Here is a 13,420-nt window from a genome sequence, read left to right on the forward strand (position 1 = left end):
TGCTAGTAAATACTACTGATAATACACAGTGAAAGCCTGTGGTAACTCTTTGCTATTTTACAAACAACAGCCTTTTATCTTGAATATTTCATTGACTCAATCCAATCATGCTCGGGCTACTCTCTGTTTATTCTTTAATTACAGCCTCCATACTTTTATTAATTGAGTGCAAGTTTATGTGTAAGACAGGGGTTTATTCATTACGGTAAAAACTTCATCAGGGGCCCTCAATGAATTGGAATTGGGAGCCTCACGTTCTCCACTATGTGATGCGTCTCCACTTCCCAATTATTTTGCATAACTCATAGGTGACATTCGGTGCAGCCATTATGGAACTGGGACATTTGCATACGTCAAACCAATAGGCATGGAAAGAACAACACAAATCCTGAAAAATTGATTTTATTGCCTCCTCACGTTTTTGAGCAGATGAAGCACATGCTCACTTCCCACCTTATGAAAAAGCTTAGGTGTTGTTTTTGTTTTATTAGATAGAATATTTTTCAAAGCACTTGAGAGTAGCATACTCTCTGGTTCAATAAAAAAAAGAATTGGAAAAAATTGCCTTTATGTGAGATAAACATATGTCTGGATGATTACAGCAACGGGACTTCTAAGGACAATAATGTGTGAAACCCGAATCTTGTGCATATAAAGAGAATAACTCCAACGTACCCGATATGTGTGATCTTTTGATATGAACAAATGAGATATTCTCAAAGTGTTTAAAGTGCACACTGTCAAGAATAGTTCCATTCTTGTAGGTCTTTATGAAGTTTACTCTTATCAAAAGGTGAGCTTTTTTAGATAGCTACTGTTAATTCACGGGGCCTTATACATCTTTAAAAGAGGGGACTTGTAAGAGAATAACTTCACGAGTGAGGGTACAGACAACTCTGATCCCATGTGCATCCCAATTACCTTGGTTGCATCAGTTTTTTTTTCAAATTCATGTCCATTCTCGCCCTTTAGAATCAGGCGAGAATACAGTCCTACCATGCAACAGACATCCACCAACCATCTCTCTTTCACCAGCTTTCCAAAACTTGGTATATCTCTCTTCCACTAGTAAGTCCTTGATTTTTTTCCCTGCTTTCCCATTCACGAAACCGTAAGCAACATTTGTCCTGTTCCTACATGGCAAACTTCATCCCAAACTTCTCAACTTCGTATGGCACCACTTCTGAGAATGATGATGAGGCAATTCTCAATGGCGCAGCAATTTTGCTATTTGCACCTAAAGCTGAACAATATGATGGGCCTCTTATCAAAGTACCCTGCCGAACTGGAGATATGCCTGGTTGGAAGTGGGTGCAAGAGCTAATCCTTGGTCACCCACTTCGCATATTGGAGAATTGTCGAATAACGGTTGACAATTTCATGAGACTTTGTGACATTCTGGTTCAAAATAACTACGTCCCGCAAAATCCACACAAGCATGTGTCTATTGAGGAATCACTGGCTATGACTCTAGTCATGTTGAGCCATAGCACGCGTACCTGAGTAGTGGCGGAGAGATTTCAACACTCCACTGAAACCATACACAGAAATGTAGCGGAAGTGTTGTTGGGACTGTGTAGATTTGCGCAAAGGATTATTCGACCAAGAGAAACAAATGACGTGCATCCAAGAATACGATATAGCACCAAGTATTATCCTTGGTTTAAGGTTAATGTTGGGATACCTCCTCAAACATTTATTTTTTCGAAAAAGCTGGCTATTTCCATGCAAATATTTACATATATTGCTTTCACACTAATAGACGAAACCAAGTCATGCTTATGGTGCTTATATTTACCAAACTACTGCTTTAGAAGTTCGTAATAGCCACTGTCTGATTTTTTAATTGAAGGTTTCACGATTTGCAAATGATACATGTCAATGACCAATTGATTTACTCGAACAAAATGCAGGATGCTATTGGCGCTATGGATGGCACTCATATCCCTGCTTCGGTGCCCACAAATGAGCAAATGGCCTACACTAATAGACATGGGATCCAATCTCAGAACGTTTTAGCTGTATGTGACCATGACATGCACTTTGTGTATGTCTATGCCGGATGGGAGGGAAGCGCACACGATGCTCGGGTCTTTGATAGTGCACTGAAAATGCACACTGACTTCCCAATTCCACCCCCAGGTTCGACAGCTTGTGTTTATTTCTGGTTGGGCCGAACAAACATGGACCTACGTGTGTTTGCTGTCCATACAGTACTTATAAGTGGCATCCTGCAGAAGCCTTAACTGCTCCCTAATTTATTATTGTGCATTGAATAAATTCTTAGACGTGCTTCCAGTAATAGGTGGAAAGGAAAAATGAATGGCTAATAGAATAAGGAATACAAACCCGTCTTCTTGTAGTAGTACCTCTTCCTTTTTAGACTGCAGACCGTAGTGCTTGTTCTCATATCAAACTAAAATGGAATAACAGGTCTCAGTTTTCGTATGGCTAGTGGCAGGTTTTTTTAAGTTTACAATGTAGAAAGAGTTGACCTTTGAGTTTCTGCACAGGGTTGCTACCAAGCGAAACAGATTCTCAAATATGTGAAGCATAGTAATATTTTTTCAAAGAGTCGTACCCGTGTCCTATCCTTGTCAGCCACAAAAATAGATATCCAAAGTATTCCACTTCCATTTCTTTCTTAAGCCTCAGCACATTTCCAGGTTGCAAAAAAAGTGCAAGCTAGTAGTAATTGAATGAAGTACAAAACTACTAAACAAAGAAATCTTTTGATCAAGTGTCAGGAAATCAAAACATTGCTGCATATCAGTTTAAGCATACCAAATACTTATTCAGGCATCCTATGATACTTCATACTATTTTCTTCTCTATGCTTAACATGTTCCTGGAGTGAAAGGCACCAAGTTAAATACAGCTTATATCCCCAAAATTTATTGTATGATCTCCTCAACCTCTTTCTGGATTAAGATTTCAAAGATCTCTTAAAAATCTACAATTTGCTCATAGAACTCCATTTACATGTTCCATTAATAGGAGAAAGAGCATGCTAGTTATGCACATTGCTTCCACAACAAGTGAGAACCTTGAATCCATAACCAGTCATTTCTTCCCAATGTTCAGGTACAAGAACATAAACAATGACAACATAACACCTCAAAAATGGCCTCTAAACATATGTTCTATGAATATGCCACTTCTTCATATGCTTTCATGTAAATCCCACAAATTTGAGCCCCCTATGTTTCAAAAAACCACAATATTCCACTCAAAGATAACAAACTAAATATAAGATATCAATGGAGAGGCTTACTACCAATTGCACACACTCAAACTGCACATTGGAATTCAATCAATCCTTCTGTGCACATGGAAAATCTTCACTTCTTGAAACTAAGTTAATGTTGGACAAAGTTGTTGCAATTTGCAAGTACTATTTCTTTGCCATTTGTTAAGGACAAAAGTCAGAAAATTTTTATTTTCCAAACTTAACTCTCCATTTAGGCAACACCTATGGTGCTTTACAGTTGATGCCGTGAAGGGAGGGAGAGACATGAACAAAATGCACTGGCATAACCATTAAGGAAATATGCTTATTGATAAAGTTGTGGAAGCAATCACAACAGTGATTTGCCTCATGAACTATCACATTGAAACTTGAGTTAGCTATACAAGATAATATGAAAAATTTCTCAAGAAACGGTCCTCATATCACAAAATTTGACAAACTTGGAGATGCAAAAGGTGAAGTCTCTTAGTGGTAACTTTTTATCTGCAATAAATAAGTTTTACAAAGGCCTTGTTCTTGTTTGCTTTACATTTTGCTAAACTTGATTATGGAAAGTGATTATAGAGAATAATTAAAATCAACAAAATCCACTCTTTGTTAGATTATGGATTTTAGCTTTTTTGGCTACTAAAGGATCTACAATCTAAATAGAAAGGAAAATGAGAACATCCAAAAAACTGATTATCAAAAATCAGAATTTATAATCTGCTAAAATAACCAACTGAGAACAAACCAAAACCTATAAATTAGCAATCTATGGCCATTTATTAAGAATTAGTTTTTTATATTCGAACTTTTCCTGGAATCTATAGTACATGATGTAGTATGCATCTGAGAGAATTTGCTTTCAGGATTAAATTGGTGCCTTTGCATGATGGGAAGGTATCTGTTGTTATGAGATATTCCAAATATTTGCTGACAAGTTCAGAGAATAAGAAATCTGAAAAGATTAAGCACCCCCAACTCGTTAATGAGCACAACTTTAGTTTCACAAAGTTGTCTTGGTCTTGAACATCTTCAGACATATGCCTATTCTCTACAGACATCTTTCTGGCATTCCTTCCCTATTCCTGTGAATGATTTCTTTTTTTTTTCTTTTCTGTTAATTGCTCCTCTTGGGAATGGGATTTTTTCCTCTCTGTCAACTCAGTTGGCTTAAACGAAAAAAGTCCAATGTATTTGATAAATGTGCTCTCATCCTATGTCTTCTACTCAGATGAGCTGCAGTATTGCACCAATTGAGAAGTTTCACGGTGAACTGTTACAATCCCTGAAAGAAGAATTTAAATTGCATACTACACATTTCCTCTCTTTCAAGCATTAAAAAGGACTTCCTCATGTCTTGACAAATTTTATTAGTTCCCTGGAAGCCCATCATTGTTCTGGAACTATAGAGCATGTGTAAAACTTACAAAACCCATAATCGAATAATGGAAGGATAAAAGTGCCATACCTCATGAGAACGTTTATAAGGTTTCAGGCGATAATAGATGTAGCCATAGTATATGGTTTGCCCAGCAACAATCAATGTTGTAAATGTATATAACTACACAAACCAAAAGATTATGTGGTGGTCATATATATTATCCTACAGAGGACTATAGATTTACAGAAAAATAGGGGGAAAGCTTAGAGATCAATCTTACCATTGCCATGTAGTATTGTTTTGGAAGCTGTAAAACCAACAAATGGAGTTACTATTAGTTTTTATTAGCCATCGAGCTCCCATTCACAGAACCAACTAAAATAAACAAGTCAAATTCTCATAGTGTTGAGCTCCATGCCATTGTAGATTAAAAAAAAAAAAGATATCTTTTCAGGTAACAAGTAGTGTGGAATTGAATTTTTTCAAGATCAAACGAGCCTTCTTTTTAAGATTAAATACCTACCACTAATTTAGATAAACATACTAGTTCGCAGAGTTGAATTTATTTTCAAAATTGACCTAGCATATAATCACAACCTTTCTATGTTTTCAGATTAAAATGGATCTTATCACCCTGTCAATTCCTTTACTTTAACATAGGTTCATGCAATGCTCTTTACTATAAGTGTGCTGTATGTATCTTGTGTTACAGGCCAAAAGCAACAACAATCATATAGTTTCTTCTTTCAATAAAAGCAATGGTTATCACCACCCAATTTTGCATCTCAACTTAATATATTCAAGCTTTTAAAGTAAAGAAGAGACAGAAATTTCAGAAGATGAATCATCTGTAGCAGAAGAAATTCAGTTACTTTCTCTTCTCAATGAAACTATGCATCATAAGGTTGTAAAACAGAAAAGTTTCGAATCAGACAAAACATTCAATAGAACATGAAATGATTGAACTGAATACATTACAATGTTCATCACATCTGATCTGTTTCTGGTTTTTTTTTTTTTTTGTCATTTGGAAGCCACCTTCTCATTCAAGTTAGTCCAGTCTTGAAGTAACACATTTAATTAAAGATCACACCCAGTATACTCCATATTCCATAAATTAGATTTAGATTCTTCAGTAGAAAAATTTTTTATCAAAAACTTTGAAATCTTCAATGCCACTAACCCACATATCCAGGTTTCTTCATCAATGAACTAAAGTTGACTCTGGTTCAGGTACTAAAGTTGAAGTCTTAGACAGCTCTTAGTCAAGGATGAACCTTCACTCTGATTTTAATATGATATATCTCGCCTCACCACTTAGGAATTGAGATCCTAGATTTAGATATACTAGAACATATCCACAGCATGGCACGTTGTCTGTAAAACTGAAGCATCAAGAGCTATAACATGCTAAATTCTCTTGCACGTGGTTAACTATTACTATCCTTGAGGATGACAGAAAATCACCTAATGATTTAATTCTCTTTGCTCAAAATTTCCTCTATCTTTTTAATTTTCTTTATGATTTTTAAGAATTTCGTACTTTAGGAGAAAATCGTCTAAAGGACATAAAAAGGAATTGTTTACCTTATTTATATTTCATGTTATCTAACTAAAGCAGTTCCAAATTTGAGATACAAGTGGCCATTATTAGCAAAAAACCATAAAGAAAAGGAACAAGACCTTTCATAAGTGAAAATATCTCTTGTTTCACAAAATGACAAGTAAAAATTTCAATGCCTAGAGAGGGGGGGGGGGGGGTCTTAATACCTTTGTAATATTAGCAACTCTGTAGTTGATCTTAAGTTGTTTCTTTCAGCTCTAGCTGCTCTAAGAGGGATGGAGTAGCCATCGCAATTTAAGGAGGAAAAGATAAATGGCATATTAGTTTTGCTGTTAGAAGAATGCCTTACAGTAGCAGGTTCCAGTATGCAGCCAAAGAGGTTCAATAGATCTCTACCCAAAGTTAAAAGGACATTTCAGTGATCAAACATATATTTACATGTATTCTGTTATAAGACCAAGAAGAAAAAAAGCATATTGTAATCAGGAGACAAACTTATTAAAACAACAATCAATGAGATTACTTCCTTTACTTTTGAACAGTTTAAGATTCTAAACTAGCTATCATTAAAACTGGTTGAAGCAAAACGAAAGAGACTGAATACCAGGCAAGAAGGAGTTTATGTTTGTAATGAACTTGAACAGATTAAGGAAATCTGTGAAATGTTTAGAAATGTTAGACATACTGCTGATATCTCCCACTCAACTGCCCAGAAAAGATAATAATACAGAAAAGGCTGATGAACTAATTGAATAGCTGATAACTCTCACTCAAATGTTTATCAACCATAACACAGAATCATCTACAGAATATGGATGGAGTTACTTTTGAGACCTTCCACATCCTCTGCATCTTGGTTATGAGCTATTAACAAACTTCATTTATAATACTCAAAAAATCAAGATTACAAAACTCATTAAGCTAAAGCCGCCTCAAGTCAATCTGTATGACCATCCGAAAGGCCTATAAACTGTAAACAAAAACTAGTTTTTTATCAATGGTATCAATGGCAGAGATTGTGGCAGAGGTTATGGGAAAGATTATGGCAGATTATATGGCAGAGGTTATGGGAAAGATTATGGCAGATTATGACAGACATTATGGCTACAATCTGTATATATTTCTTACCTAGAATAGAAAATCAGTTACCATAGCTGTATATTAGGTCAATCAATCAAGTATATATAGGGGTTTACCAAAAATAGATTGTACAGGAATTCTTATTTAATAGAAAGGACCAGGAAGAGGAACTGGATCCGATTCCAGTCAATTTACTCAAATTTTGTCATGGTATCACAGCCTACCTTTTGAATCTATAAGATATTTTGAGTATTTTTTTTTCTATAGCTTTTTGGGTTGATTTCTAATCAACATTCTGGTTTTGATATTTCTTAGTTTATCAATCTGTGATTTCGGATTTGCATTTGAGTTTTGTTAAGAATGGCTGCTGAGAATTCTTTTGGAAGACAATCTGCAGAGACTTTGGGTATCAGACTTACAGGGAAGAATTATGCAACATGGGAATTTCAGTTCAGAATGTTTCTGAAAGGGAAGGAGCTTTGGGGTCACATTGATGGGTCTTCTACTGCTTCTGGAACTGAGAAAGAAATAAGTCAATGGGAATCAAATGATTCACGAATTATTTCATGGATTTTAGCATCCATTGAACCTCATATGGTGAACAGCTTACGTTCATTTAATACTGCAAAGGAGATATGGAATTTTCTGAAACGCATATATCATCAACACAACACTGCAAGACGATTTCAGCTTGAACTTGATATCAGTAAGTTCAGTCAAGGTAATCTCTCTATTGAGCAATATTATTCTGCATTTCTAAATCTGTGGGGTGAATATTCTGATATCATCTACTTTGAGATACCTAAGGAGGCCTTAGCAAGCTTTCAAAAAGTTCATCAAGTTAGCATGCGTGATCAGTTTTTGATGAAACTGAGGCCAGAATTTGAGACTGCTCGGGGTGGATTGCTGAATCGAAATCCAGTTCCTTCTTTGGATGTGTGTGTTGGTGAATTGTTACGGGAAGAACAAAGATTGGCTACACAGTCAATTCTAAGTGCAGCTGGTGGGACATCAGAGGTTGTCAATGTTGCTTATGCTGCACAAGGAAGGAATAGAGGAAAGGGACAAATGCAGTGCTACAGCTGCAAGGAGTTTGGCCATATTGCTCGCAATTGTGGTAAGAAATTCTGCAGTTACTGTAAGCAAAGTGGACATATTCTCAAGGAATGTCCTACACGTCCGGAAAACAGGCGAGCCCAAGCTTTTCAAGCTACTGTTCCAGATGCTCCTGTTATTGGTCCTACATCTACCACCAGCCAGACTGTTCTGACCCCAGAAATGGTCCAGCAGATGATTCTTACTGCATTTTCTGCCCTTGGACTTCAAGGTCAAGGTAAGCCAGCTTCATCTACTTGGCTTATCGACTCAGGAGCGACCAATCATATGACTGGTTCATCTGATTTTTTACAAAATTTGCGGCCATATACTGGTTGCCAAAATATTCAGATTGCTAATGGTAGTAATCTTCCAATTACAGCTATTGGTGATATTGGACATTCTTTTCGCCATGTATTTGTTGCTCCTAAGTTGTCTACTAATTTAATCTCTGTTGGACAGCTAGTGGAGAATCATTGTGATGTACATTTCTCTCGTGGTGGTTGTCTTGTGCAGGACCAGATGTCGGGGAAGGTAATCGCGAAGGGGCCTAGAGTGGGAAGATTATTTCCATTGCAATTTACTGTTCCTAGAACTTTATCTTTAGCCTCTATGATTGTTGACAATAAGGCTGAAATTTGGCATAGACGATTGGGTCATCCAAATAATGTCATTTTATTTGATTTAATAAAGCATGGTTTTCTTGGTGCTAAAGATCAAGGTTTTGCTCATGCATCATCTCTTGATTGTTCTGTGTGTAAATTGGGGAAGAGTAAGATGTTACCTTTTCCTACTTCTGTTGGTTGTGCTAGTGCATGCTTTGAGATAATACATAGTGATGTTTGGGGTATTACTCCTGTCATTTCACATGCGCAGTATAAATACTTTGTGACATTCATTGATGACTATAGTCGGTTCACATGGATATATTTCCTGCGCACTAAAGCTGAGGTGTTTACTGTTTTTCAAACCTTTGTGGCTTACATTGAGACATAGTTTTCCACTTGTATTAAGATCTTACGGTCTGATAATGGTGGGGAATATGTGTCACATGACTTCCAAGCCTACTTGCAACGCAAAGGGATTGTATCTCAGAGATCATGTCCTTATACCCCTCAACAAAATGGGGTGGCTGAACGTAAAAACCGTCATTTGTTGGATATGGTTCGAACATTACTCTTACAATCTTCTGTACCCCCTAGATTTTGGGTTGAAGCTTTGTCAACTGCTGTGTATTTGATTAATCGATTGCCTTCTCAACAATTGGGTTTTGATTCTCCTTATTATCGTCTTTTTGGTGTACATCCTAATTATCACATGCTACACACATTTGGTTGTGTTTGTTTTGTTCACCTACCACCTCATGAGCGCCACAAGCTTGCAGCTCAGTCAGTTCGGTGTGCCTTTATGGGATATAGCACCACTCAAAAAGGATTCTTATGTTATGATGCTGTTGCTAATCGTTTGCGTGTCTCTCGACATGTCATTTTCTTTGAGCATGAGTACTATTTTTCGCAGCACACTTTTCCTTCCAACAATGTTGTTCTTCCTAGCTTTGATGATATCTCTCCACCAATTCAACGATTTAGACCTGGCATTGTCTATCAACGTCGACGACCTCCATCAGTAGAAATCCTTCCCGATCCTGCTCCACTGCCTACCACTTCTGATGATTCTGTGACTCTGCGACGATCTTCCCGTATCAGCAAACCTCCTGATAGGTATGGTTTCTCTACCGCTTTAGTTGACACTGCAGTACATTCCTCTTATTCTCAAGCAACTAAACATGCATGTTGGGTAAAAGCTATGGACGAAGAACTTCAAGCTCTTTTGGAGAATCATACTTGGGACATCGTACCTTGTCCTACTGGTGTAAAACCCATTGGCTGTAAATGGGTCTATTCCATTAAACTACGGTCCGATGGAACGCTTGATAGACATAAAGCGAGATTGGTGGCCCTGGTAATCGACAGGAATATGGAATCAATTATGAGGAGACATTTGCTCCTGTAGCAAAGATGACTACGGTACGACTTGTTCTTGCCATTGCTGCTTCTAAGGGATGGTCACTGCGACAGATGGACGTTAAGAATGCCTTTTTACATGGAGATCTGAAAGAAGACATTTATATGACTCCACCACCAGGGTTATTCTCCACACCTTCAGGTGATGTTTGTAAGTTGAAACGATCACTCTATGGTTTGAAACAAGCTCCACGTGCTTGGTTTGATAAATTTCGTTCCACACTTCTTGGTTTCTCCTTTGTCCAAAGCCAGTATGATTCCTCTTTGTTTCTTTGCAAGACATCTAAAGGCATTGTCATACTTCTTGTATATGTTGATGATATTGTTATTATCGGGACTGATTATGCATTGATTTCTCAACTTCAAGACCATCTTCAACGTTGTTTCCATATGAAGGACCTGGGTTCTTTACAGTATTTTTTAGGTCTTGAGGTATATTCTAGTTCCACCGGTATTTTCTTAACCCAGCACAAATACATTCGGGAGTTAATTGCTTTGGCTGGTCTTCAAGATGGTCGATCCGTTGATACCCCTTTGGAAGTGAATGTTAAGTATCGTCATGATGAAGGTGATCTTATCTCTGATCCGTCTTTATATCGACAGCTGGTGGGTAGTCTAAACTACCTGACTATTACTCGCCCTGATATCTCTTTTGCTGTTCAACAAGTTAGTCAGTTTATGCAAGCACCTCGGCACCTTCATTTGGCAGCTGTTCGCCGCATTGTTCGCTATTTGAAAGGCACTTCTTCTCGTGGTCTTTTCTTTCCAGCAAACTCTCCTATTCGCCTGATTGCATATAGTGATGCTGATTGGGCTGGTTGTTCTGATACTAGACGTTCAGTTACTGGTTGGTGCATGTTCCTTGGTACTTCTCTCGTTTCCTGGAAAAGCAAGAAGCAAGACAGGGTGTCTAAGTCTTCTACGGAGTCTGAGTATCGTGCTATGTCTTCTGCATGCTCTGAAATTGTTTGGCTCCGTGGATTGTTAGGTGAGCTCGGGTTTCCTCAAAAAGGGTCTACACCGCTTCATGCCGACAACACTAGTGCAATTCAAATTGCGGCTAATCCAGTATTTCACGAGCGTACCAAACACATTGAAGTGGATTGTCACTCTATTCGTGAATCATATGATGCTCAGGTCATCTCTCTTCCGCATATCCCCACTGATCTCCAGATTGCGGATGTGTTTACTAAAGCTCTCTCCAAAAATCGTCATCACTTTCTTGTTGACAAATTGATGCTTGTTGATCAGCCAGCATCAATTTGAGGGGGGATATCAATGGTATCAATGGCAGAGATTGTGGCAGAGGTTATGGGAAAGATTGTGGCAGATATTATGGGAAAGATTATGGCAGATTATATGGTAGAGGTTATGGGAAAGATTATGGCAGATTATGACAGACATTATGGCTAAAATCTGTATATATTTCTTACCTAGAACAGAAAATCAGTTACCATAGCTGTATATTAGGTCAATCAATCAAGTATATATAGGGGTTTACCAAAAATAGATTGTACAGGAATTCTTATTTAATAGAAAGGACCAGGAAGAGGAACGGCATCCGATTCCAGTCAATTTACTCAAATTTTGTCATTTTTGACTAACAAAAATCAACGAATATGATGATATCAGTTCTCACAAGAACTTAATAAGACATTAAGACAAACATGATCAGCAATGTATTTCTTGATACTGTGCCAGATAATTCTCCGAAATTAGTCCTGATTCTTTTACACTCTGCCATCTAAAAAATGGTAAAACAAGAAGTTGAAATTCTTCAGTTATTTTGAAACTAACACAAAGTTTGACCAAATACAACTTAAACAAAGTTTTGTATCACATGCTATCAAAAGAGAGTGCTACTTATTGAAAGTAATACTTTTTTGGACCAAAATCCGGATGGTCAGCTTCTAAAAACTTATCAATTAATTGCCTAGAAATTTCATTTAAATGGAAGGGATCCCCAGCCCTCCTTTGGTATAAAGTAAACTTAGTGACTTGCATTGAATTTTAACTACATCTAGATCAATTGCAATACGTTAAAAAAACCCTGTAAGAATTTCTTAGCCGAGTCCAAATTCTGTAAGCCAAGATTCGGAATGCCCATGAATTGGTCCTCCAAGTGTAATGTTCCAATTTTCATCCAACAAACTTATGATCAAATATGTATCATGAATTGACCACAACGTCCAAATAGGCCCACAAACTACAACAGAAAATGTATATCAAACATTCAACAGAGAAGAAATAAAAGGAAATCAAGGGGGGACCCATCTACACTGTAAGCAATATAACTCTTTTGAACCCACAGCTGAAATCAGAAGCAGGTCTTGGCTTCTGATTAAATCTTCTGAAAATCAGAAGCCAATTGAGAACAAACCCAGCATGAAGCTCTGTAGTATTATTCTATGATTTTTGGTTAAATTTGATCCTAAGTTTCTAGTAACCTTGAACAAAATTTACAAAATAAAGCCAAAAAAAAAAAAAAACAGAAACAGATGCGTTAGGTAATGCATACCCTACTACCCATGTGATGAGGAAAGCAAGAGATAGGCCTTCAGCAGATTTTTGCTTGTAGTTTGTGATGATCTGAGGGATTTCAGCAACAGCCCAACTCATTAAACTTATCAATCCCAATATGAATGAAACCCAATCCTTTGTGCTGCAAAGGCAATATTCCATGTACTTGGCTGCCCATTCCGCGCAACGCTCCTCCACTGAACACATGGCCGCAGGAGAACTTCCCCAGATTCCCATTGAGCCCAATGAACTGAACTAATCTACAAAACCATATTTTAATACACATCCATTATTATGAGGCTATATGGTAACAAATTTATGGCTGACACAAAACTGATTGGAAGCCAGTCTGACAACTAGATACATGCGAATTCATGCAATGAAAGGAAACTTTGAAAAGAAATACAAGATGAATAAAGGGAAACCCAAGATTTGGTTTCTTTTCCTCTAAATAAGTAATGAATGGTTGTAGAAATTATGCTTATCATGATATGGTAATGGGCGCATGTGACAGGAGGGAA

At 37.3% G+C, this 13,420-nt stretch overlaps 1 protein-coding gene across 1 annotated transcript; it reads right to left on the reverse strand.

Moving 5' to 3' along the window:
* Positions 1-4,672: 4,672 nt before the first annotated feature.
* On the reverse strand, positions 4,673-13,172 carry LOC113773104 (lysosomal amino acid transporter 1-like). The gene is made up of 3 exons (XM_027317641.1): positions 12,898-13,172; positions 4,897-4,923; positions 4,673-4,796 (listed from the first exon to the last, which is right to left on the reverse strand). The coding sequence occupies exons 1-3, from the start codon at positions 13,134-13,136 to the stop codon at positions 4,775-4,777; spliced, it is 288 nt and encodes a 95-aa protein (XP_027173442.1). The 5' UTR covers positions 13,137-13,172; the 3' UTR covers positions 4,673-4,774.
* Positions 13,173-13,420: the final 248 nt, after the last annotated feature.

Source organism: Coffea eugenioides, chromosome 6 (assembly GCF_003713205.1).
Source record: "Coffea eugenioides isolate CCC68of chromosome 6, Ceug_1.0, whole genome shotgun sequence".
Lineage (NCBI taxonomy): Eukaryota > Viridiplantae > Streptophyta > Magnoliopsida > Gentianales > Rubiaceae > Coffea > Coffea eugenioides.